We start from the raw sequence: 25,012 nt of genomic DNA on the forward strand, positions 1-25,012 counted from the left end.
TGTGCTGCCTGCAGCTCACAGGAGGGCAGGGAGCTACAAACACCTTCAGAGCAGGACTTCTGGCCAAGCTGCACGTGTCCCACACATCCCCAGTGCCAGGACTCATCCGTTCCCTTCTCCCACATCCAGGGGTGCAAGCGACTGTCCCTGTTTCATTAGCCCCTCATTATTGTCAAAGGGAGCTCTGTCTACATCACTGGCAACCCAGGGAAGATGCAGCTGAGGTGCACCTGGCTCCAGGTGTGGGTAGAAGGCAGCAGCTGGTCTGCAGTAAGGACCATGGTCTGCAGTAAGGACCAAGGCAGCAGCTGGTCTGCAGTAAGGACCATGGGTTGCTCCAGTGTGGGACTGAGGGGGTTTGGATGGATGAGGAGTGGAACCAATGCTGTGGGGTGCAGCCAGACCTACGGGTAGGAGGTGTCGCTGCCCCTCCTGCTAAGATGGACCCTGTAGGCCAGGAAAGGACCAAAAAGGAAGTCAAGTTCCTTCCCTCCTATTTCAATCTGCTGAGCCACCAAACTTGTGGGTTTGTGGTTGCAAAACAAACCCCTATTTCATAAGGCGGAGAAGAAGCCATTTCACCATCAAGTGACCGGATCTAAGAAAGAGAAACAAAAAGTCCTGATAGCCTTTCTCCCAAGGTCTGCCGGGTCTTAAGTTGTCACAGGGGCCCTGCCCTGGGCATGTGACTGGACACTGTGGTTCCAGTTCAGCCACCCCAGCCCTGCAGTCGTGCTGCAGAAAGCCAAGCCGTGGGACAGGAGGTGGCTTGTGACAACGAGCTTCTATCAGGAGCCACAAGGAGCCCCGCAGCTGCTCGGTGCCTCTGGCCAACGCTTCCCTCTGCAGAAGCCCTGCTTGAGCGAATACTGAGGGAGCCAAGAGGGACGTGATGCTGCCTGTGACCCGTGTGCTGGCCTTGGGTGAGTACCAGAGGCTGTGGGGATTCCCAGAGGGCGACGGGAGGTGTTGCCCAGACACTCCATGGAGGTGTTACATGGCTGCTTCTCTTGCAGGCGCTTGGCTGGTGTCACTGGGCGAGGCTACACCAAGTGAGTATCTTGAGGAGGTAGAAGGTAGATGGGGAGTTTGGACACATTTCTGGGCCTACCCATCTCCCAGGGCTCTTCCACAGCCTCCTGGAACAAAACTCACCCTTGTGTGGAGATGGGGCCTGGTGGCAGCCCCGGGCTCACAGCAGGGCAGCTGCTTGGGGCTCCCTGTCTGGCTGGCAGCATCTCTCTCCCTGTGCAGGTGGCCCCACAATTTCCATCTTCCAGAAGCCACCAGGGGTGATCCCACCTGGAGGCTCCACCACCATCTACTGCATTTGCCAGTGCAGCAGTGGGAGCTTTAGGATGTACAAGGGTGGCCACCAGCTCCCCACCCTGGAGCAGAGTGGTGGCAGGGCCGAGTTCTCCATCTCTAATGCCACCTATGAGGACAGAGGTAGCTACGTCTGCCATTACCTGGAGGGAGACACTGAGCTGGCTCGAAGCACTGGACTGGAAGTCTTTGTGGAAGGTGAGGGATGTGCTGTTTCCCCCCTTGTGGGGTCACGTCCCAGGGCACACCAGGATGCCTGTGGCCATTTCCATGATGGACAAGGTTTTTCTCCTCTTCCCTGGCTTGGAGAGGTGGGGACCATCTTCATCTCTGCCTGAGGCAGTTGGTGGCTTCACAGAGATCCTGGTGCTCCCGGCACCACGTCAAAGCCCTCTGCACCTTCTCATTCCCTCTCCTGTTCCCCCAGAGCTCCGTCTGCCCGGACCCAACCTCTCTGTCCTCTCTGGGCACGAGGTGGATGTGGGAGCTGAGGTGATGTTCCGCTGCACCACCACACAGCCCAGCACCAGCTGTTACCTGTACCTGGAGGGCCAGATGGAAGTGCTGCTGTTCTTCAGGGACCAAGGGAACCACAACTTCTCCCTCGTGCAGAAAGGTCACAGCGGCCGCTACAGCTGCCAGTGCATGAATGGTTGGAAAGAATGGTCTGCTGTCAGCAACACCCTGGACCTGGTGGTGAGAGGTGAGACATCGCCCCAGCCACATCCTGCTCCACTCTTCCTCCCTGCAATCTGTCACATCCTGGGGGAACTAGAAAGAGTTTAGGGCAGGAAAGCAGTTGTATGAAGGGACCAAGGAGAGGGTTCCAGCTTCCTTCACCTGCGTTTGAGCCTGGCCAGCTCCTCAGAGACCCTATAGATGACCTGGAGACCAGGGTTGCTGGGCTGATAGGTGGGGATAAGAGTCAAAGGACACCTCTCCCTGCACCTCCCAGCCCCAGGAACATTCATAACGTCTTGTCACAGCTCAGTGTCACCATCTCGCTGGCAGCGGGCCAGCTCCATGTTTTTTCCCTCCTTTCCATCTTTGGTGCCACTTGGTGGGGTCACAGGTGAGAGGCTGTGAGTAGAGGGTGTCCCAGGGGACAGGGATGTGGGAGGTGCATAGGGGGCCCCCTCGGGGCTCTCTTTGCTCCTTAGGAACTTTGCTTTGTGTCTCTTTAGCCGAGGACCTCCCTGGGGTGTCCCCTTGCCCTGTGCGTCCCCTTGGATCCCCTGCTGCCCCCGTGGGAGGACTGGGGTGTCGCAGTGGGTTCCTGGGCAGTGACGGTCCCTTCTGTCCCTGCAGATTACACGCTGTGCAACGCCGTGCGCCTGGCGCTGGCGGCCGCGCTGCTGCTCCTGCTGGGGCTGATCGCGGCCGAGGCGGCGCGGGGCCGCTGCCGGGGCTGGGGGAGCCGCCCGGGCCCCGCCGCGCTCATCGCCCTGCGGACCCCGCGCTGGGATCAATAAACCGGCCCGGCCCTGCCGCCAACCCCGCCTGCTTCTTGTCCCACTCGCGGTGCTTGTCCCGGGCCTGTCCCGGCTGCCTCGGGGGTCCCGCGGGCGGGCGGGCGCTGGAACACCCGGGAACGCGGAGAGGGGCGGGGGGGTCGCCCCGGGCGGAGCGGGGACCGCTGCACTGACCCCTGCACTGACCGCTGCATTGGCTGCTGCACTGACCCCTGCACTGACCGCTGCACTGACCCCTGCACTGACCGCTGCATTGGCTGCTGCACTGACCCCTGCACTGACCGCTGCACTGACCCCTGCACTGACCGCTGCATTGGCTGCTGCACTGACTGCTGCATTGGCTGCTGCACTGACCCCTGCACTGACCCCTGCACTGATCCCTGCACTGACCCCTGCAGTGACTGCTGCACTGACCGCTGCACTGACCCCTGCACTGACCCCTGCACTGACCCCTGCACTGACCACTGCACTGACCGCTGCATTGACCGCTGCAGTGACCGCTGCACTGACCGCTGCATTGACCGCTGCACCAACCGCTGCACTGACTGCTGCACTGACTGCTGCACTAATCCCCCAGCCACACAGTGACCCCTGCACTGACCGCTGCACTGACCCCTGCACTGACTGCTGCACTGACCACTGCACTGATCCCTCAGCCACACAGTGACCCCTTCACTGACTGCTCTTGCTGCAGTGACCACTGCAGTGACCTCCCGTGCTGCACAGTGACCCTACTGGCCATGCAGAGTGGCACCCATGCAGTGACCGCCCCTGCTACCCCACTGCACAGTGACAGCTCCAGCCCTGCAGTGACCGCTCCCACAGCACAGTGACCACTCCTGCTTCACAGGCCTCTGTTGCTCACATTCGTTTATTATTTTAAAACACTGACAAAACACATCACACCATCATCTATATATATAAATTTACCTTTGTACCACTATAAATTTATATATATAGAGCCTTTAAATCTCTGTACATTCAGGACACACAGTTCCAGAATAGCTGCACTGGCTACAACAGAAGGATTTTCATTATGAAAACACAGAGAGGAGGCGCCAATATCAAAAACACAGAAAAAAAGAAATTAAGAAAGAGTGCAAAATGAATGAAAGTGCAAAAAAGCTTTTGTTATCATAATCACACTCCCTCCACAATATGGTCCCCATTCCCCCCTCCAAGTACCAGCGAGCCTCAGGCCCCAGAGGGAAGGGCTAGGCTGAAAGAAGGGAGCCTGCAGCCCTCCTGTCCTTCCCTCTCTGCATGGAGGAGCTCTCCTGGCGGATGAGGAGTGAGGAACCCGAGTGGCAAAGTCACACCCCTCTCCTGGCTCCCTCTCCCAACAACCTCACCACACCCAGGGGCCAGATGTGCCCCTGCAGGCAGCAGCTGCCCCAAGCCTCCAGCCCTCCCAGACCATTGCAGGGCGCTTTTCTCTTCTGAAAGTGCTTGTGATCGCCATGGAGAGCAGCAGAGGAGGGCGAGGGCAGGCAGCTGTGCCACCCTCCCTGCTGAGCTCCAGGCTGGCTGCTCTCATGGGAATGGAGACCTTGGCTCGCACTGTCCCAGTGCCGCCCATTTCCACTGGGAGGAGGAAAAGTTTCCCAAGAGGCTCCAACTGCTCCTCCGCAGCCAGAGTGAGCCCCCAGGAGACACCCACAGCTGGGGCTGCAGCACAGTGGGACCCCCCCATGGCTCCAGCTGAGCCCTGCCAACACCAGTGCAGGGGCAGCAGTGGCAGAAACAGACTTGGGGACCTCCACTCAGAAAAACATTCCACTTGAAGAATTCTTCATTGACTTAGAAATGCTGGCTGCAGTCACAACCCTCAGAAAGGCCCCAGAGGAGAACCTGTGGGTCAGGACAGCCCACTGTCCTCTCTGGCTTCTTAGTGACACGGCAGTAAATGTCCCTGTGAAGAATTTGGTCAGGCAGCAGGGGAAGGACAGAAAACTTTGGTGCTTCTGCCTTGGTCACAGCTGTCCTTAACAGTCCCTGAGGGGGGACTCCCACTCCATGCTCTGTGGGGTTGGAGGACCTACCAAGGCCAGGGGTGCAGCAAACCTTCCTCCCTGCTGGGACCAGGGACAACTGCTCACAGAGGACACACCACATGAGACCCTGGGGTGAGTGTCTGCTGCCTCCACAGCCCCAGAGACCCCCACCCTAAAACAGCAACACACCAACAGCAGGAGAATGGCGTCATGGTACTCCCACAATCACCCATCCACAGGTACACAATGCTTTGGGTTTGGTTTAAAGGACACAGAAGGTTATAAGTTTTAACAGTAAATAGCCCTTGACCACCTACAAACCCTGTAACTCCCTCACCCAGACAAACCCAGCAGCTCTGTACCCCAAGAGGTACATCAGCCTGAGAGGCTGAGGATGCTCAATGCAGCAGGAGTGTGACACAGCTCCCCCCACCCTTCCACTGGGACTGGTGCTCCTGACAGCTGCTCCCAGCACAGAGCTCAGACCCAGGCTCCAGCCCTGCAGCCAGAGGAGGGGCAGCACCCTGGCAGTCCAGCCCAGGTCATGTCTGTTTCTAAGAGGGAGGTGAGGAGAGCCCAGGGCAGGCAGTGCTGTGCTGGCACAGCGTGGGGATGCACCTGTGCCAGGCAGAGCAGGGCTTGGCTGCAGCCAGCAGCAGAACAAGAGCCAGTGGTGCTGGTTGTAGCCAGCCCTGGAGACAGCCAGGGCTTGGCTCATGGCTCCTCTGCCCCTCAGCAGGATCTTCTGAGCTCCTCACCACCTCTGCTCTCCCAGGCTACCCTGTGAGACACAGGGCTCTCCGTCCTTCACAGCAGTTTCAGATCTGGTGCCTGGGTAGCAGCTCCTGTCCCTGGGATGGTGCTCAGTCCCTTCCCCAGCAGGAGGAATGACTTCACACATGGGAATACAGCAGATGAGAATAGGATGCTTTCCTGAAATGAGTCCTTGCAAGCTCAAGGGCTGTGTCCAGTGTGAGGGAGCTTTTTAATTCCAGATCCCACCTGGAAAAGTCTCAGCATCATTCACAGCCTGGGCTGAAGGTCCCAGGCCTCCTCTTCTTCTGCCCCCACACACAGTTGCCCAGAAAGAGACTCTCCATCAGCTGAAAAGACCAACCTCCACTTCCTGCAGAGGAAGGGTGGCTGGGGGAGTGACTCTGGGACCAGGGACACAGCTGCGCCTTCCCAGTCCCCCTCTCCACAGCTGGCCACACTGCAGCGCTTGAAAAGATGCAAGGACATAAAAAAGGAAAGGAGAAGGAAAGCTGCCTAAATCAAACCCAAGCAATGACAAAACAAAGGCATGGACAAGTTGCAAGTCCTGCGGGAAGAGCAAGCAGCAGACGTTTCAAGAGCAGGTCAAACATGACCCCAAAAATTCAATAACAGAGACAAAATGCTACATTTCCATGGGAAGCCTCAAACAGGTTGACCCAGATGTGACAGCAGCTCCCAAGGCAGCACAGCTCCAGGACACATTGCTGGTGCACTTGCTCACACCTCTGCATCCCTGTCTTTGGGCACTGGCAAAGGGGGGAAGTTGTTTCATTACTGGAATGCCATTGTTGGGAAAGGAGAATGAAGCAGACCTGGGCTGGGCCCTGGGCAGGTGCCATCTAAGCCACCCTCCAGCACTGCATGGCCAGCCCCTGCTCCAACAGCTCCCACAGGTGTGCCAGGTGATGGACCATGGAGAGCAGGGTGGGGCCTGCCAGGAGGCACAGGGGCTTCTCAGAAGATGCTGGGACTCTGCCAGGACACCCAGCAATGTTGGCTTTTCTGGCTCTGCAACCCTTTGGTCCCTCCTCCATCACAAGGGACAGTGCTACATGAGCATTCCCAAACTGCCTGTGGCCCTGTTGGAAAGGTGCTGTGTTCTGAAAAGGACAGAAACAAACCAGCTAAGTGCTGGATTTCTTTCAGCTCTGCAGGTAAGGGATCCAGGGACAGCAGAAGATCCTGCTCTTCAGGCAGCAAAACCTGGGTGCTTTGTGAGGGTAAAGAGTGGGGAGAAGGCAGCTTGGCAGAATTGACTCAGCCAACTCAGGAATGCCTTCAGAAGCGACTCTGGATCTGCCTATTGGAGCAATGGATGCTTTTTGTCCTTGGCACCTGTCCCCACCCTAGAGAGGGCCTAGCTCCTAATACAAGGACCAAAGAGGGCCCAACTCCCTTTGTGGAGGACTCTTTAATAGGTGTGAGGGGAACAAGTTATCCAAGCATCCTTTCTCCCAGAGAAGAGCTGGACAGAACAGTCTGAGGTGCAAGAAGTGGAGCCTTTTCTGCATCCAGCCAGCCCTGACCTGGCAGGGCCCTGAGGCTGCTGAATTCCAGGAAAGAGGAAGAAAGCACAGGCGCTGGTCATGGGCAGAGCAGCTGCCAGGACAGATGCCCCCAAAGGGACAAGAGGTGGCCACTGGTTTGCAGTGCAGTGTAGGGGCAAAGCAGTCATCAACTGGCCTCAAAAACGGGAAGTCAAAAGAATTCAGAGAAAAAGGCAAAATGAGCAGAAGCTCCTCAAGAATGTTCCTTGGAAAGGATGTTAGCACAAGTAGCCCCAGAGGATCACACAGAGGGAAAACCCCAAATCTCTCTCAGCTGCTGAGCAAAGGCAAGAGCAGCCTTGGAGTGGGTGTGATCATGGCTGCAGGCAGGCAGTCCCTTCCCTGCCTGGGGGACTCCAGTGGGTGCCAGCCCCCGCTGTGACACCTCCACAGGGCTCCCCCGGCCCTCAGCACCCCTGACCCACAGCAGGACACAGTGGGGCAGCTGTGGCACCAAGCTGGGCCAGTGCCACCTCCACCCTCCCTCCCTGCCCCCGAGGGTGGGCCCAGCGCTGCAGAAGGGCAGCGGGCAGGGAACGGGATGGGACAGGGAGCTGGGACAGGACGTGTGGCACCAGGAGGACACGAGCAGGACGGGACAAGCTGCGGTCAGCTGGGGAATCTCTGTCCTGAGCGGACAGTTTGGCAGCACCAGTGATGAGGGAGGGTCCCAGCTGGGCCAAGAGAAGTCACTTTAAGGTGTCATCAGCATTCTTGAACATGAGGATGGCATTGTAGATCTTGAGTGCCGGGCCCAGCTTGACACTCATAATCTTGACGATGTCAGCCTGCGTCAGCAGGAGGAATGCTTCGCCATCGATCATCTGGGAAGGAGAGCAGGGCAAAGGCACTACTGCACACCTGGGCTGGCACTCCTGGGGACAGCCAGCACCAGCATGACCTGGGCAGAAGCCACAGGTGACCCCAGAGACCAGGGCAGGGCCCATCCACAGCACTCCCCAGGGAAACCCCAGCTGGCAGCTGATGTGCAAAGGGCAGAGGGGGAGAAGCTCTTCAGGGGCCATCCCAGGAGCCCACACTGCAGCCAGATTGGGATTCTGTGCTGGAGCCCCAGGGGCACAGCACAGAGCCACCACAACCTGCTCTGGGCAAGCAGCCATCCATTCCCTGCTCCAGAGACCAGCCCTTGTGGACACTGCCCTGGTTCAGCTTTGCCTGCCTGAGCACCCTTAAGGCACTGGGGCCATTCCCAGACAGGCTGTGACAGTGGCTGTAGCCAGGGTGCCCAGGATCAGCCCCGGGTGTCAGAGCCACCCCCACCACATCTGCCCACAGAGGGCCCAAAAACACCGACCCTGACAGGCAGCAGTGCTGGTGAGAGGGGCAGAGGGGGAAAGATGAAGGGGTGAGGAGTAGCAGCTCCCTGCAGGAGGTGATGGTGCTCTTCAGGCTGCAGCACCATCCTCCTCCTGCCCCCCATCCACATCCCCTCAGAGGGGATCCCCCCATGCTGGGAGAACAGGGCAGCACAACTCCCTGGGCCCCAGCAGCTCCCTCCTGATCCATGGGGACACAGCCAGACAGCTGCACCCTCCCATGCAGTGGGGCTGCAGGGCAGGAGCACTGCCAGGTGCTGGATGTGCCCTCAGCACCCAGCAGCAGGCCACTGCAGGAAGGCCAGTGGCCAATTCCTCCCAGCCCCGGTGGCAAACAGCTGTCCTTGACCACCTGCTCTCATCTGCCAGCCCTTCTCACCTCATCCTTGAAGAGCTTGGCTTGGTCCTCACAACCCGTCAGAGTCTGCACAAAGCTAAAAACCTTGGAATAAATGAGAGAAATGTCAAGACAGAGCAATGATTCTGGCTGGAGACCCCTCCTGAGCCCACATCCTCACATTCTGAGCCCTGCAGGGTGCCACAGGGCTCTTGGGGCAGAGGCTGCAGTTGCTCTGCCCTCCCATGCCAGAGCCCACCCTTGGCCCCAGGCACAGGCACTGGCCTGAGAGGGGCACCCAGAGGGGTCATCGGGACATCAGGGGATCATTAAGGTTGGCTGAGCCCTCTGTGACCATCGAGGCCACCACTGACCAGCACTGCCAAAGCCACCTCTAAACCATGTCCCCAGATGTCACATCCACACAGCTTTTGAACACTTCCAGGGATGGTGACTCCACCACTGCCATGGGCAGCTGTGCCAGTGCCTGAGAGCAGGCAGGGGCTGCTGGGGCTGGTGCCTGAGCTCCTCCACCTACTCAGGCCTTAACAGGGGTCACCATGGCTGCCAAGAAAGTGAACAAAGGTAACAATGTCTCCAGCAGACCCCTCCTCACTAACCCAGGCCACTGAAGTGCCTGGTGCCTGTGCCACAGCCAGGCAGGGCACTCCCAGCCACGCTGGCACATCAGAGCCATCCAAAGCACCTCACCTCATCAATGGTCCACTTGGCCACCGTGGCTGCTGTGATGCCAGCCACCCCGGGCAGCAGCTTGCAGTGCTGCTCCCAGCACAGGGACAGGGAGCGGTCGGGGTGGGCGGACAGGGCGGACATGAAGAGCGACTGGTGCACGTTGTCTGAGGAAATAGCTGGGGACAAAGCACAACGCGTGACACGAGGTAAGAGATGAGAACATCCCATGCAGGGACCAAGAGCTAGTGGCTGTCCTGTGAGTTAACAGGGTGTCAGTGTATCCAAGTGCTCGCTTAGATGGGATTTGGGATCCTGGGAAAAGAAGTTGAGACAAGCTTGGCTTTGCCTTGTTCTTATGACTTTTAATCATTCATTTTCCACTCACTCCCAGTGGTAGGGTAGGTGGCAGGACAGCCCATGGTGAAAGGGATGTTGGATGGAATATACATCAGGCATCTGCTTGTCTGCATCGGAACCAAATGCCAAGCCAACTGTCCAGCACCAGTTTCTGTGTGGCAGCAATAATTTGGCAGTTCACAACCACACTAAAATTTTGGGGCACAACTTCCCACCATCTCTGTCTCAACAGGACAAAGCACCACAAAAAATACATGCCATAGAGAGGATCCTAATTCTATGCCCTAAAGCACTCAAAGACTCCCAGTCATAACCCCAGAGCCAAAGCAAGGGAGCTTTGTGAGCCCTGGCACAAGGTGGGGACGTCCCTTATCAACTCTGGCAGCTGACCACAAGCCCCCCACTGGGGCAGACCTGTGGGGGCCAAGGGAGCACCCAGCACCCCCAGCCACCCCAGCTCCTGCAGCCGTGCCCTGCAGTGACACCATGGCAGAGGATGGCACTTACTCTGGAAGTCTTCCTGCTGGATCTTCCGGTACTTTGGAGGTCTCCCTCTAAAGAGACAGGAACACTGATGTCCTGGGCTGGGCCTGGCCCAGGGCCCTCCTCCCCAGTGCCCAGAGAACACTTGGCAGTGGGAGCAGGGACCCAAAGGGCCCTGACCCAAAGGGCTGACAGCCAAAGCCAGGAGCGGTGGGAAGAGAAAGCGACAGAGGCAGAGGTGGCAGGAGCAGGGCCAAGGAGCCTCTGGGGGCTGGTGACCCCTGCAGGGTGGGCAGTGCTGGCACAGGGTCCTCCCTGCACGCTGGCCGTGCCCCTACCTGCCGTGGTGCCGAGATTTCTTTCGCTGAGGGAAACCCATGGGGCTCCTCTTGCGCGTCGAGGCCTCGGTGTCAGACAGGTCGGCCTTGAGCCTGCCTTGGTTCTTCTCTGCCAGCGGGCACCCTGAGAGGCAGTAATGGGCTGTGAACCTCCCCGTCACATGGCCTGAGCCATCGCAGCCCGGCGTGGGGCACTTCCTGGAGAACAGAGGGGACACAAGCGTTGGGCCCAGCTTGGAGCAGCACTGGGGACGAGCCAGCAGGGCCACCCCTCTGCCCCCGAGCACGGGCAGCCATTGCCCTGGCCATGGAAGGCAGAGGAATGATGTGCTGAGCCAATTCCCATGGCCAGGCTGCTGGGGGCAGGAGCAGGGCACAGCCAGTCCCTCCAGCTACAAACCTTGGCCCTCTGCCATCCCTGCAACCCTGGGCAAGGAACCTGTGTGCTGATTGAGCAGCTCATTGGGGCTCTCAGAGTTTTCATCTTCCCTGGCCCCCACAGGTGCCCAGACCAGCCTCAGAGTGAGCAGTGAGTGTGTGCCAGGAGTGTGGCCAGCAGAGAAACCCCCAGGAGCCACACCTGCCCTCCCCATCCTCACACATCCTCCACCACACTGGCTCTTCCTGACACCAGCCTAGTGCTGGGGTTGGCACTAGACCCAGCCTGGCTTCCCTTGGAAAGGGTCCCTCAAGTGACTGCCTGAGCTGGCACCATGCACTGCTCCTTTTTGGGACTTGCCAGCTCAAAGCCTGACAGGGAAAGGCATCCAGGAGGGAACAGCTGGTGCCAGTGAACAGCATCTGCACTGTCCTCTGCATAGCCCACAGGTGCCCCTGATAGGTGGGCACACAGGATACCTCCAGGGGCTCTGGGGCTGCAGGACAGGCACAGGAGGGGCTCACAGGGGTCACTCCAGCTGGGGTCCAGGGCAGCAGGGGGCAGAGCCAGGTGTGGGTGAATGCAGGGAAAGGCTGGGTGCTGGTGGCGGGGGGCAGGTGAGGAGGAGCAGAGGAAGAGCTGGCCCAGCCTGGCAGGGAAGCAGCTGTGCCCCTGCAGGCTGTGCCAGGGAGCTCACCTGTGGTGAAAGCTGTACTTGGAGCTCTTGGAGTGAGGGATGCTCTTGCAGCCCAGGCTTGGGCAGCCCCCATGGGCAGAGGAGGCTGGTTCCTTTGGCCCTGCAGGCAGAGGAGAGGAACAGGAGAAAGGCTGTCAAGGCTGCAAGCAGAGGCAGGCAGAGCCAGGGCTCTGGGCTCCCTGCCTGCACCAAACAGGGAGGGCTTTTCCTACTGACATCCATGGAGTGGCCTCTCCTCCCTGCCCATTCTCAGCCAGAACCCGCCCTCCCGTTTCTGCATGGGCAGGTGGCAGTGACAGAGTGTCTGGTGAGCTTGCTCCCTGTGGGGAGGAGCTGACACAGGTGCAGCACTTACTGAGAGGAGGCTGCAGGGGGTGTCCTGTTTTTGAGCACCAGCCCATGGGATGGATGTCTGGATGATCTGCATCAATCCAGAAATCATACACGTGGCTCCAGCCATCAAAATGCACCTGGGGAAGCACAGAGAGAGGTCACCCTTCAAATGCCAGCACACATCTCTGAGGAGCTCTGGAGCCCTCCTAGCTGAGTGCAAGCAGCAGGGTAGAGCTGGAGTGCAGCACAAGGCTCACAAGGCACTCCTGGAGCCAGGCACTGGGACCTTCCCACATTTGCACACTCCCAGAGAGGGGAAGGGCAGAGTGAGCCAGCACAGTGCCTGCACACAGGCTCACCGTGCTCCAGCACCCACCTTTATCCTGTGATCTTCCACATCCTCCACACTGGCCACTCGGATGAAGGAAGGAGACCTCCTGTCCACTGCCTCCAGCTTCATGTTGACCAGGAAGCCGTGGGGCGGGCGCTGGAAGGGCCCAGTCAGGGGGAGCAGGGAGCTTCAGGCTCCTGCCCCCTCAGCAGCTTTCCCAGCACTGTGTCCTCCTCAAGCCCAGCTCCCAGCCCTGGCCTGGCCAGGGAAGAGCCATCCCAGCTCACAGTGGCAACAGGAGAAAGCAGAAACAGCCTCCCTGCATTTGAGCTGCCTTTAACAGATGCGCCCCAAGGATGAAGGTCTCTTAAGAGACACATTTTGGGGATCTGTGTTGCAACCATGCTTGGCTGGACATGGCTGCTGGTGGTGCAGTTTGAGACAAAAACTAATCAAGCAAACTCAAATTATTTTCCATCACTCAGCTCCTGCTTAGCTGAGGGCACAGTTATACTTGTCATTTTTCCCAATTTTGAACTCTTTGCCCAGGATAGCCCCGACTTCTGAACCCTGGCCTAGGCCTGTGCCAAGAGAATACAGAACATCACTGGACTTGTCACAAAAGCAAAGATCTGACAATGAAAAAACCCCAAATTCCTGCCCAGGTGGGGTGGAACAGATGATGTGACACTCACCACTTTAAAGGCCCAAGCTGGGACAGCAGATGCTCCAGTTTCTTTCAAGTACTTTTCCCAGGTGAAGTTGTCAGGATCAGGATAATCTGGAAGGGGGAAGATGCAGGAGGTGAGACAGGCCTGCAGGAAGTCAGAAAGTGCCTCCGAATGCCCCACTGCCTTCAAGGGCCACCCAAGTCTGCTGGGCACACAGGAACCTGAGAGACACCAAGAAGTGCTGCTATTTTCTCATGGCCCATGAAACCCACAGTGCAAGGAAGCAGAAACAGCTGGGTGTGCACATGCAGCTGAGGTCTCCTCATATCTCTGAGTAGAGACTTGGCCTAACACAAGCACCATGCTGCACCTGAACATGTGTACAGGAGCCTTGGCAGGAAGTTTGTGTCCCCAGGACCCCCATGTCACCCTGGGAAGCCTGTTCCCAAGGGGATGTACTCCCAGGCTGCACCTGACTGATCACTGACTCACCTTGAGGAGGTGTGAGGGGTTTGCCGTGCTCATGACACCATCCAACCGGGTGGATGTATGGACTGCTGGGATCACACCTAGAAAACATACCCAAGCTCTTACACAGGACCCTCTGTGGGTGTCTCCCCAGCACTGGCCCTCAAGAGCCTGTGTGGCCTTACCAGTAGTCATAAGTATCATCCCAGTTGTCAAAGTGCACCAGGAAGCGATTGTCCACCACGTCAGTCACTGTGGCCACGCAGATCAGGGACGGGTTCATGCGGTCCACGGCCTCGAGCTTCATGCCCACCTTGAAGCCTGGAGAAGCCTCGTGCTGGCAAGAGAGAGGGGCAGGGCTTTTTCAGTGCTGCAGCCCCAGCTCCTTCCTCACCACTCCCCACGCCTGCCGCAAGGAGGCACCTGCCCAAACCCTCCCAAAACCAGACCCTGTCTGGCCTCCAGACAGCCTGGGGCCACTCAGGCTCCCACATGGGCAGTGTGCTGCCGTGCAAGGAAAGAGGAAGTGGGTGAGCAACTCAGCTGGGCCACAAAAAGAAAGAGGAAAAGTGATCTTCAGACCCTCAGGATCTTCTATAACCCGTAAATTCCAAGAAAACTGACACTAATTCTGCTTTGTCCCAGAACACTTGTTTGTGGTCACAGTCAGCAGTGACCAATGCCTCAGGCATGGCAGGAGGAGCTGGGATGGGGCACTTCTTCCTTCCTTGCCTTTATTTCTTAGATTCAGATTCTGTACAAAACACTGCATCACTGTCCTGGTTTAGGGCAAATTTGGGAGAAAACCTCCAAAAGGGGGCCCCTCCAGAAAGCAAACTCACACGTCACCCTAGGACAATCACACACCCTGGTGGGGTTGTTGCAGCAATGAACAGCAGGGTTTAGACACAATAAATAACTTAAAGAGGCTGATTTGCCAGTAAGGTGAGTTTCCTCTGCAGCTGACAAAGGAGCAATCAGCATTTTCATTCTCCTATATTCCCACTTTCCTTATCCAAGCTTCCATGTGAAAAAAAAAAAATTCACAGGCAGACACAGAAACAACAAAGATACAAAAAGACAAAGGAACTATACTTATGAAACATTAGGTGATATATTTTATCCAAGTAATTGTTGAGAATAGTAGTTACTTCTCCTCATCAATACTTCATTTTAAATTGTCCATGAGATAACCTGGAGGAAATAGAATCAGACCAGCACCAATTCTGGGCATATCAAATGAGTGCCCAAGCTACAGATCCTGAGCAACAAAGTGTGCCACATACTCCTGGCTCTTGAGCACTGTGGGCTTGAGGGGTGTGGGATGAACAAAGCAAAGCCCAGTGCTGGTGGAAGCATTTTGCTCAGCTGGAGGGAAAGAATCACACCTGAACCTGTAGGCTCTGGCAGGAAGGAGATGCTGCTACTCACAGTGTTTCGGACCATGAAGAGGTGCTTAGGAGCTGCCTGAGCCTTTGTTAACTTCAGGTAGTTTGTCCAGCTGAATTCCTCTTCCTTATAACCTACAACCCCTCAGGAAAAGAAATGAGAGCAGTGAGCTCACAGCCAGGAGGATGTGAGGGTGAGCCTGGCCATCCCTGAGCCACTGTTGCCCTGCCAGCATATCCTGCTGTGGGCAGACAGGACCTGCAGCAGCCCTGGGGGTGCCCAAAGCCCATGGCTGAGGGCTGACGGGTGCTTTTGAAGGGGTGTTAGGAAACATGAGCAGTGGAGTGGAAATCCAGAGCACAGCTCCTCCTCCAGTCCTGCCTGCCCTGGGGCACAGCTGGTGGCACTGGGAGGTCCAGAGCAACAGGGCTTTGCAGCAAATGTGAGCAAGCAGAGATGGGTGCCTGAAATGTTGTCCTGTGGAACTCCACCAGTACAGCAGCATCCCTCCATGGCCCCATGGAGCCACCCTGTCCCCACCTTGAGCTCTACATTTGGCCCACTCGTCATCCCCCTCCTTCAGCAGGACCCAGCACCCGAGCTGAATGAACTCCTTACCTTTGGGGGGCTGGAGTTTGTGCCCTGTCTCCTCAAACCAGCCAGCAGGGTGGATGTCAGGGGAGTCAGCATTCAGCCAGAAGTCGTGACACTCGGAGTAGCCATCGAAGTGGAGACGCATCCGGTAGCCACAGACCTGCCAGCAGGGAGGGAGGAGAAGGAAAGGGCCATGGAGACCTGCTGCTGTCCCTGGCTGAGCATCACACCCCCTCCCACACACCAGCTCAGCATGGGCCACTTTGGGAAGCCAAAAGTCAACCACAGACCAGTGCCCAAACTGGGAGGCACAAACCAGACTCAAAGGGTGACCAGCACGGAACAAGGTCAGAGCAAAGGCACCACAAGCCAGCCTAAAGGAGGGATGCTCATGCTGGTGCTTTAAATGCCATGGTGGAGAGCCTTGCTGGATCCAGCAAGTGCACAGACTCCCTTTTCTGCAGCCTGGGAAGCTGCTGGTGCAGGGATTTTGGCTAAATGCCACACTGGCTGCCCGGGGAGCTCTGCAAGGCAAGGCTGGTCCAGGTGCCACAAGGCTGAGTGGAAAGCAGATCTGCATGGACACAAGAGGAGCAGTGGGATGCCTCCATACCCTCCATCTCAAGTGCTCAGACCTGTCTTAGGGACATAAGCTGCTGCCATCACCACAATCCCTCCCCCTGTGCTGTGTCAGGGTGACAGGGACCAACACAGCTCCACAGTGCTGTGTCCTGTCCCTCCAAGCTGGCAGGGAACTCCCTGCTTGTTTGCTGGAGCAGCAGCTCATCTCCTGCAGTGACAGGGCCTGTCTCCTCCAGGGGCCAGCTGGCAGCACCTCCCCTGCCCCAGAGCCTGTGGCTGAGCCAGGAGGAACCAAGGAACAGGGGCACTGGAGGCTTCTTACCTCAGCCACTGTCAGGATGAAGTACATGGATGGGTGCTGTGGGTCGATCCCCTCCAGCTTCATCCCCACTTTAAAGCCATTCTTGTGCTGGGAAGCTACTTGGTACTGGAAACAAAAATTAAACTACAATGTAAAACCAACACAGGGAGCTGGGTCTAGAACCCACCAGGGGAGCAACCACCAGGCAATGGGAGCTGCTGGGACCAAGAGACTGTGGGCCACAGGTTATGTTATCATCCAAATTTTATTTTTTCCCATAGCTAAAAAAACAGTGTTACACCTCCTTATGGATTTACATCTCTTGCTATTGGCAGGGCAAGGTGTCCCTGGGGTAAAACTGCAGCAGGGGGAGCAGGACACAGGCCTGACTTGTTTGCAGCACAGCCTCAGGAGAGCCCACGTGGCTCCAGGAAGGGCTGGAAAGGCTCCATCACCCTGCCAGAGTAACAGCAGTGTCCTAGGCAAAGGTGGGGTGATTGGGATGGGGCCAGCACCTGCTGGGGAGTGGGACTCCGGGCAAATCAAAACTGGAGGCTGCCCTGGCACTTCCCGCTGACAACGGGAGCTTGGCTATTGCTCAGAGTCCCGCAAAACAGGGAAGCAAGGAAGAGAGGAGAAGGAGGAGGGGTGGGAAAAAAAAGGGAAAGAAAAGAGAAGATGAAAGAGGGAAAAAGACAGGAAAATCCCAACTCACATCCTGGAAGAGATCTAAAGGGGCAGCGACAGCTTTCTGCTCCTCCAAGTAGGACGCCCAAGACCAGCCTTCTTTCTTCTCCTCACTGGCACCTGAGCGCAGCACAAACGCACACAAACGCTGCTGAGGGGCTGCTCCAGCCCTGCCCCACTCTCACACAGGGTCCTGCATCCCTGCTCAGCTCAGCACCATCCTGCCAGAGCCCCTTCTGCAGCAAACCTGGCTGGCTGCACCACGAGGGGCAGAGCCAGGAGCCCCCCGTGACCCAAATGTCCTGAACCATGTCCTAGGAAGGCACCTGGGCTGCTGGAAGGTGTCCCTGCCCATGACAGGGGGTGGGACCAGATGGGCTTTAAGGTCCCTTCCAACGAGTCTGGGACTCCAGGGAGCGTGAGGGACAAGCCATCAGAATACCAGACCTGACCAGACTCTATTCCAGCCAGAACATCTGCTATGCCCACACAGGATGGATTTGTGGCAGCCAGCAGGATCCGTGCACAGGTCTGGGAATCATTCCCAGCTGCAAGGGGCTCCTAGACAGTCAAAGCAGCAGCAGGTTCACATCCCAGCTCTGCCATCCCCTGCTCTGAGACAGCCACCTGAGCCCCATGGCACAGCAAGGCCACTCTGATGCCCTAGAGATGTGCCTGCCCCTGTAACAGAGAAGACAGCACTGTCTCTTCACAGGCAGGGAGGTGACCCTTCATGCCTTTGAGAAGGCCACAAAGGCCTTGCCCAAGACCTGTGAAACACAACCCAAGTCTCTTGCTCTCCAGCTTCTTTGTCTCCCTAATTTGCAGCAGCTGAAGGGACTCCAGGGATGCTGTGCCTATTCCAGTGCTGAGGAATTTTCAGACACAGATTAGCCATGGCAGCCGGCCTCAGGTAGGGCAGGCTAGAAATGCAGGGGAAAACAGACCAACTCCTCCCTCCTTTGGGCTTAGGGGAAGAGGAGATGGAAAAAACCCAGAAACTTAGGGAAGAAATTAAAGGTGGACTTCAGTGAGCAAGGTGACTGACCTTGCTTTGCTGACATGTTCAGAGTGAAAAACACTTTTACTATTCCTTAGGACACAGAAAAAATGCCAGGCATGGCTGGGGAATCTGTGAGTACAACCTCTGCACTTCTGGGGAATGACAAATACACCAAGAGTCAGAGCATACACTGACTGCACTGAGGCATCCAGGTGTGTATTTTGTTTGCTGAAGTACTTCTAAAATAAGAGAAAATAAAATGCTGAAGTAACAAAGCTCATCACTGCTTACTTGTATGCAGAAGGGAAGGTTACATGCTCAGGGCTCAGTGAGAAGCAGGTATGATATCTGAGATTCCTTTTTGACTGTTAACATCAGGGGTTAATGACACCTGGCCCTGCCACTGTCCCTGCACTTGGTTATGGAGAAGAGTATGAAGTTGGAACGGTTTAATTTTTAAATTATTTTGAGTATGACTTTCAGTACTCAAAGACAAATAAATGTCTATTTTCCATAAATGTTTATTTTCATGTTTCCTAAAGTTTTCCTTGACACTGCAGGGAAAAAACCAGCCAAGCACACACTGCATCCCTCAGCTTGTCTCCTTTCCTTCCATGCTGACAGCTCTGCTTTTGAGATCTCTGATACAGAATAGATCCACAGGATGAGACAACCCCAAATCACATGGCCTCAGTGGCACTGCACCTACATGAGCAGCTCCCAAACTTGTGAGCTCCTGACGCCAGGAGGGAAGCTCCCCGTGAGCCCATCCCAAAGGAGGGCAAAGCCACACGTGGTGCAGTCCTGTTTGTGCTCAGGACACCGTCCCTGGGAGCAAACACAGTGCCCAGGAGCCAGCAACAAACTCAGCTCCCGAGGGGAGGGACAGGAAGCTCTGTCCAGCAGGGGCCAGTGCCGCGTCCGTGGGGTGCCCCCTTCCCATGGAGAGAGAGAGAGGAAAGGAGAGAAACGGAAAGAGACAGAGAGAGCAGGATCAAGCAAGCAGAGGAGCTCACAAGCCTTCAGGACCACGTGCCAGCGCATTGCAGTGGGTGTGTGACCCTGCAGGAGCACCAGAAGGGTCCAGCCCTGCAGGGGGACCCCAGCCCCAGCAGCAGTGCTCACCCCACAGCCACCCCGCCCTCCGTACCGTGCTGGCTCCCGTTCCACGCCTCGGCCTCCACATTGCTCATGGCAGAGTCTTCCACCGAGCTTTTCCTCTCTTCCTGCTTTTCCTCCTGACATGAGAACAGACAGAACAGAACCCAGAGGTTTTTGGCTGTGTGTTGTATCCTCACACTGGTGCCCAGGGCCATGGTGCACCCCCACAAGGTCCGCAGTGTGACCAATGCCTGGCCCGGAGATGGAGTGCCAGAGAATCTGGTGGTGGGAGCCTGCAGGGACTTCAATGCTCACTGGCAGCAATCACACCTGGACTGGACCTGCTCCAGGCAGGACTGGCAAGCAGAGCTTCCTTACCTTGTCAAAGTCTCTCCCCTCCCCAGGACACCCAGCACACAGACAGACACCCTCCTACTGCAACCCTTACTGTGGTGGCCTGGACTCAAGAGAGCAGCTGAGAGGGGTCAGTGCCTACAGCCCAGCCTGGAGAGTCTGGCACTGCCCAGGCCTCAGTGCTCCACATGCCAAACAACCAGCCCTCATCTCCACACATTCAAGTCTTTTTGGCATTTTGGCCAACCTGTTTCCCTTTTGACCTGCAGCTGCCAGAGCCCAGAGCAGCACAATGAGATCTGTGCACACAGGGCTGGCCTCCAGCCACCTGGACTGGCTGAACCCTCCCTGTCTTTGTCCTACCATTTGCTCAGACTCATATTCTTCCTCCGAGGGGCTCTGATAGTCCTTCCTCTTTCGTTTCTTCACAGGCTTCAGGATTTCTGTGGCATTGGTGCTGCTGGCAGAGTTTTCCACAATGACAGACCTGCACAGAGGGAGGGAGGGCCAAGCACTGCAGCCAGTGCAGCACAGTGACACTGTCTGGGGTGTCAGCAAGGGAGGGGCTGCTGGACAATCCCCGTCCCCCTATTTCTTACTCACACATGCCCCCACTCCTCCTGTGAAGAGACATATGCACACAAGTTGCCTAGAGTTAGAGCCAGGGACAGACCAGAGTCACCCTCACACATGTGGGTGTTAGAAACCTGAGCCCAGGGATTAATCAAAAGGGATCTAGTTTAGTAGCAGGGATCTAAGCTGCACCAGAGATGCTGGAAAACAAGTACTGAGAGTCACACACTGGTCAGGAGTAGGGCTGGAAATGCCCCCATGACCTGTGGCCTTCCACTGCTGCTCAGCCTGGAAGCCACTGCAGCAACCTCCTGCTGCAGCAGATATGTGTTTACCAGGCCACACATTGGGCAAGAGAGAATCTGGCTCCCTTGGGAAGTTTTCCTCCCCCAGCCTGGCTCCAGGAACAAGCGGAACACACAGGACCCCCAGCACCTGCCAGAGGCGCTCCCATCCCTCGCTGGAGCACGTGGGACAGGGCAGAGGGATGGGCAGGGCCCAGAGCCCCCTTCCTTTACCTCTCTTTGAACTGCTGGTGGCAGTGCTCGCTGCAGAAGCCCCTGCCCTCGCGGGCGCCGTCCCACACGTGTCTGCGGCCGCAGGTATCGCAGTGGCACAGCCCCTCTGCCGCGGGCTGCTCCGGCACGTCTGCGACAGCAGGAGCAGCAGTGAGCCACACCGAGGGACACAGACAGACAGACAGACAGACATCTGCCTCGCCCACAGACACCAGGCAGCATCTGCTGCATGTTGGTACCCACCCCGCAAGTGCCACCACGGTGCCCTTACCCTGAGCCACAGTAGGATTGTCTCTGCTGGAGGGTGCCACCTCGGAGTCCCCATCTTTGTCTGTGTGAGCCTCCTTCACAGCTTCCACAGGAGGCAGCTTATCAGCACTCACCACCTTCAGCGTGCCGTACTCATTGATCCGGAACTGGCAATGGACAAAAAGCAAGGAAAGAGTTCAGCAGGACAGACATACAACTGGTGGCTGTTCTGCAAATAAGGGACAGGGATGGCCATCGATGTGTCTGACAAGAGGACAGCTCTTCTGAGCACAGCACCCCAGGCCCTGTGAAGGTGCCCTGCCTGCAGCCCGTGCTGGGCACTCAGCTGGAGCTGGCAGGTGGGGGGCTGGAGGATGAGGTGTCCTGAGGCTGAGCCACAGCTGAGAAATGGGTGCATTTTCTGCAAGCTGTCATGCACTGAGGGTACCCCTGAGGCACCCACTGCAGGATGAGCACAAGGCTGCTGCTCTCAGCATGAGAGCAGGAGCTGGAGCAGAGCCAAGCCCACAGCACAGCTTGGAAGGGAAGACGTCCTGCACAGCACGTAGCACCCCTGTGCCTCCTTGTGCAAGGCAGAGCTGCTGCAGCCCCCCAGGCACCTCTGTGAGCTCTGTGCTAAGCCCCCAGGATGGCAGGGCCACAGGGATGGGGCAGGAGAAGAGCTGGGGCAGCTGAGGGATCCTCCAGCTGGGGTGCAGGGGGGCCAGGGCCCATCCTGTGGGATTTACAAGCACAAGCAGCTGTGGGGGGAGGCAGAGGGCTCAGACCCAGTGGCCCAGGGCTACACTTACCCGCAGGTTACTCCCAGGCAAAGTTGCCACCCCATCTTTCCACTCCAGCACACGGACTGTGCTGCAGGTCTGCACCCCGCTGATCTGGGGAATGACAGCAGCAGTGATGGGCTCATTCCCTGCTCCTCTGTCTGGCCTCTCAGCCCCTGTGCTCCTCTGGGGCTCCCGGGGGAATCGCTGGATTTCTAAGGTGCTCGTGGGAAGGTTGATGGCAGTGGCGTTTGCTTGAGAGGGGAAGAAAGGAGACAAACAACCAGAGGCATACACAGAACACTTCACTGATGCAAACAAGGCTCAAAGGCAGCCCAGGATCCCAGAGGACATGGCCTCCCAGGTGAGCGCTCTGCTGTGGGCCAAAGCATAAAGGAAGCAGAGTGACGCAAAAAAATCTGCAGCCAGTAATGGCTCATGCTGGGGGGTGGCACCAATACTGTCCACATTCAAGGGTTTCCACTTCAGCCTGATCTCAGACTGTCTCTGTGCCTGATGTGACAGAGTGCCCTGATGTGACTGGAGTTTGCTCCTGCACTGCAATTTTCAGTTTAGTTATGTTTCAAAGGAATATACTGTGCAACCCAGGACCTCTCTGCAATGAGAACTGAGGCACCAGGAAAAATTGGGAGATCTGCTTCTAGAGAACACCCCTGATCTCACCTAACACACAACCATGCTTTGCTTAAACACCTAAAAGACACTGGTCAGCTGCTCAAAATTGTCCCAATTTTTAAGAAGGGTAAGAAGGATGACTAGTAATTACAGGCCTGTCAGTCTCACTACAGTGCTTGGTAAAATTAGGGAGAGGGTTATGCTGGGAGGTACTGAAAAACACTGGAGAGGCAAGGCAGTCCTTGGTCACAGCCAACACAGGTTCACAGGGGAAGTCCTGGTTAACCAACTGAGTTTCCCTTTATGGAAAGGTCACCCCACTAAGCTGACCAAGCAAAGGCAATAGATGTGGTTTTTAGGATTTTAGCAAAGCCTTGATGCTGCCTCTCACAGTGGCCTTCTGGACAAAGAGTCCAGTGCAGAGCTCATCCAGTCCACTGTCCATTGGGTGAACAACTGGATGATGGCTCTCCTGCAGCTGGGCTCAAAGCCTTACAGGAACTGGGTGCACATCAGGCTGGTGGAAAGCACCAGTGGGGTTCTCCAGGGTTTAGGGCCAGTGCTCCTAATTTTTTTATATTTTCTTTTTATAAATTATCTGGATGCAGAATGTCCTTTAAGTCATTTTATCAATGACACTAAATTAGGAGGAGCTGTGGACACCCTTGAGGGTAGAGAGGCCTTATACAGAGATCTGGATAGACCAGACAGCTGGGCAATCCAATCACCATGTGCACGAAACTAGAGTAACAGCTGGATTCTGCTCCTAGGATGGGATAATCCTGAAAATTGTATGACTTGGGGAGCAAGACTGGGGAGCTGTTGTGGGGCAAGGGCTCAGGGGCTTTGGGCTGAGGGCAAGTGGAACAGGAGCCAGCAGTGCCCTAGCAGCTCCAAGGGGGACATCAGGGGGGTGACTGTCCTGCTCTGGGGCAGCCTCACCTGCAGTCCTGGGGACAGTTTGGGCTCCTCAGCACACCAAGGACAGATGAGGGCTGGAGGAGGGGACCAGGATGGTGAAAGGTCCAAGGGCAGGACTTGGGAGGAGCAGCTGAGGCCACCTGGCCCGTCCAGCTGGGAGGGGAGAAGCTGAGGGGTGACCCCATTGCTGTCTGCACCTTCCTCCGGGGGCAGGGGCTGGTCTCCCCCTTCTGGGACCAGCAATGACCCGAGGAGATGGAGCAAAGCTGCCTCAGGACAGGTTCAGGTGGGACATTAGGAAAAGGTTCCTCACCCTGAGGCTGCTCAGTGCCTGGAAGAGGCTCCCAGGGAAGCACCAAATCAGGGAGTGTGTGAACAACACTCAGTCCCTATGGTTTCATTGTAGGTGCTCCTGCCAGGAGCAGGGGTTTGGACTCAATGATCCCTATGGATCCCCACCAGCTGGAGCTATTGTGGGATTCCCTGCTAATGCAGCAGCCCAGGAGCCCACAGCCCTACAGAGCAGGCACCAGCACACTGTGCTGCCCTGGCTCAGGGTCCCTCCCACCAGGGCCTCAGTTTAAATCTCAGGAATATTTGATTGACCACAAACAGTCCAAGTGATGTGGGATAGCCACAGAGAACATCCAAGATGGCAACAGCAGTGTGGCTTTGCCTCCCAAGGTTTGGAAGGAGCACAGCTCCACAAGGAGTGTGGATGTCCAGGCTGGGGAGGCAGCAGGTGGAGGGGGCTGCTCCACATACCTGGAATGATGAAGGCAGTGGTGGGCAGGTGGGTGCTCTGCACCGTGCTCTCGGTGGTGACCACGTGGACGCTGACCTCCCCAGCAGCACTGCCCTTGGAGCTCCTCACCACCTCCATCTCCCCCCTGCTCTCCATCACCTTGCCTGGGCACACAGCGAGGCCCTGCAGGGCAGCAGGGAAGAAATCAAGTTGGGCACCAGTATAAACACAATAAAGGAGCGAGAAAGTGACTGCACAGGATGGTCTCTCCCAGCAGAAATCCCTGCAAGATGCATTGAAGGTCCACTGAACCCACATGAAGGTCACAGCATGCCCCATGCAAGCCCCTGCTGTGAGGTGCCAGCTCAGAGCCTGCAAATGCTGAGGGTTTTTTCTCACCTGGCACCACCATAAGATGGCACGAGCACAGGTCCACCACAAGCTGCTGCTGGCTCCCACGGGGGCCCACAACAACAGACTGTGACTGAGGGCTGCCAAATCCCACCCTGGAGCAGGCAGAGCTCCCTGCAGGCCCCTTCCCGTTCTCCCGTCCGAGTGTCACCCTTGATCTTCCAAGAGGCTGTAAGAGAATTTCACAAGTGACAGCAGTTACTGGGGGTGTGAGTTACTGGGGGGAACTTGATGTCCCTGTACCCCAGCTGTGAGTTTTTCACAGGACTGGTGATGCTCAATCTGTCCGTCCCAGATTGCAAGGCAAGATGTATTCTATTTGCCATCTGGATGGCAGTTGTCTTCTATTAACTGGGCAGTTTTAGTTTTCCTTATCTCTTCCACACCCACTCCTCCCTGGGGGGGATCATCTGCTGACAGCAGCTACTGAATGTCCCTGCATGGCTGATAAGAACTACAGCATCCCATTGGGAGATGTGAGCCCAGAGGGAGGAGCCAAGCATTGCTACCCAGATATAATCTGGAGATTCTGAACACCAGCACAGCTTCTCCACTGGATTCCCAGAGGAACAGCAGCTGCCTCTCCAACTGGATCTTCAGAGGAAGAATACATCCTTCTCTACAGG

The 25,012-nt window shown here is 56.7% G+C and overlaps 2 protein-coding genes across 2 annotated transcripts; one reads left to right on the forward strand and one right to left on the reverse strand.

The window, feature by feature from the left end:
• Positions 1 to 703: 703 nt before the first annotated feature.
• Positions 704 to 2,798, forward strand: LILRB5 (leukocyte immunoglobulin like receptor B5). Its single transcript, XM_059480563.1, has 5 exons — positions 704 to 923; positions 1,017 to 1,052; positions 1,255 to 1,524; positions 1,754 to 2,029; positions 2,635 to 2,798. The coding sequence occupies exons 1-5, from the start codon at positions 893 to 895 to the stop codon at positions 2,796 to 2,798; spliced, it is 777 nt and encodes a 258-aa protein (XP_059336546.1). The 5' UTR covers positions 704 to 892.
• A 4,871-nt stretch (positions 2,799 to 7,669) lies between these two features.
• On the reverse strand, positions 7,670 to 24,505 carry L3MBTL1 (L3MBTL histone methyl-lysine binding protein 1). Its single transcript, XM_059480812.1, has 22 exons — positions 24,375 to 24,505; positions 23,996 to 24,158; positions 21,704 to 21,927; positions 20,914 to 21,058; positions 20,643 to 20,772; positions 19,915 to 20,038; positions 19,247 to 19,334; positions 17,122 to 17,213; positions 16,428 to 16,532; positions 15,548 to 15,683; positions 14,972 to 15,072; positions 13,726 to 13,877; positions 13,565 to 13,641; positions 13,097 to 13,182; positions 12,447 to 12,557; positions 12,093 to 12,207; positions 11,738 to 11,837; positions 10,662 to 10,859; positions 10,348 to 10,394; positions 9,502 to 9,659; positions 8,833 to 8,895; positions 7,670 to 7,940 (listed from the first exon to the last, which is right to left on the reverse strand). Exons 2-22 carry the CDS (start codon positions 24,129 to 24,131, stop codon positions 7,806 to 7,808), a joined length of 2,523 nt encoding a protein of 840 aa, XP_059336795.1. The 5' UTR covers positions 24,132 to 24,158; positions 24,375 to 24,505; the 3' UTR covers positions 7,670 to 7,805.
• Positions 24,506 to 25,012: the final 507 nt, after the last annotated feature.

The sequence above is a fragment of the Ammospiza nelsoni genome, chromosome 12 (assembly GCF_027579445.1).
Source record: "Ammospiza nelsoni isolate bAmmNel1 chromosome 12, bAmmNel1.pri, whole genome shotgun sequence".
Lineage (NCBI taxonomy): Eukaryota > Metazoa > Chordata > Aves > Passeriformes > Passerellidae > Ammospiza > Ammospiza nelsoni.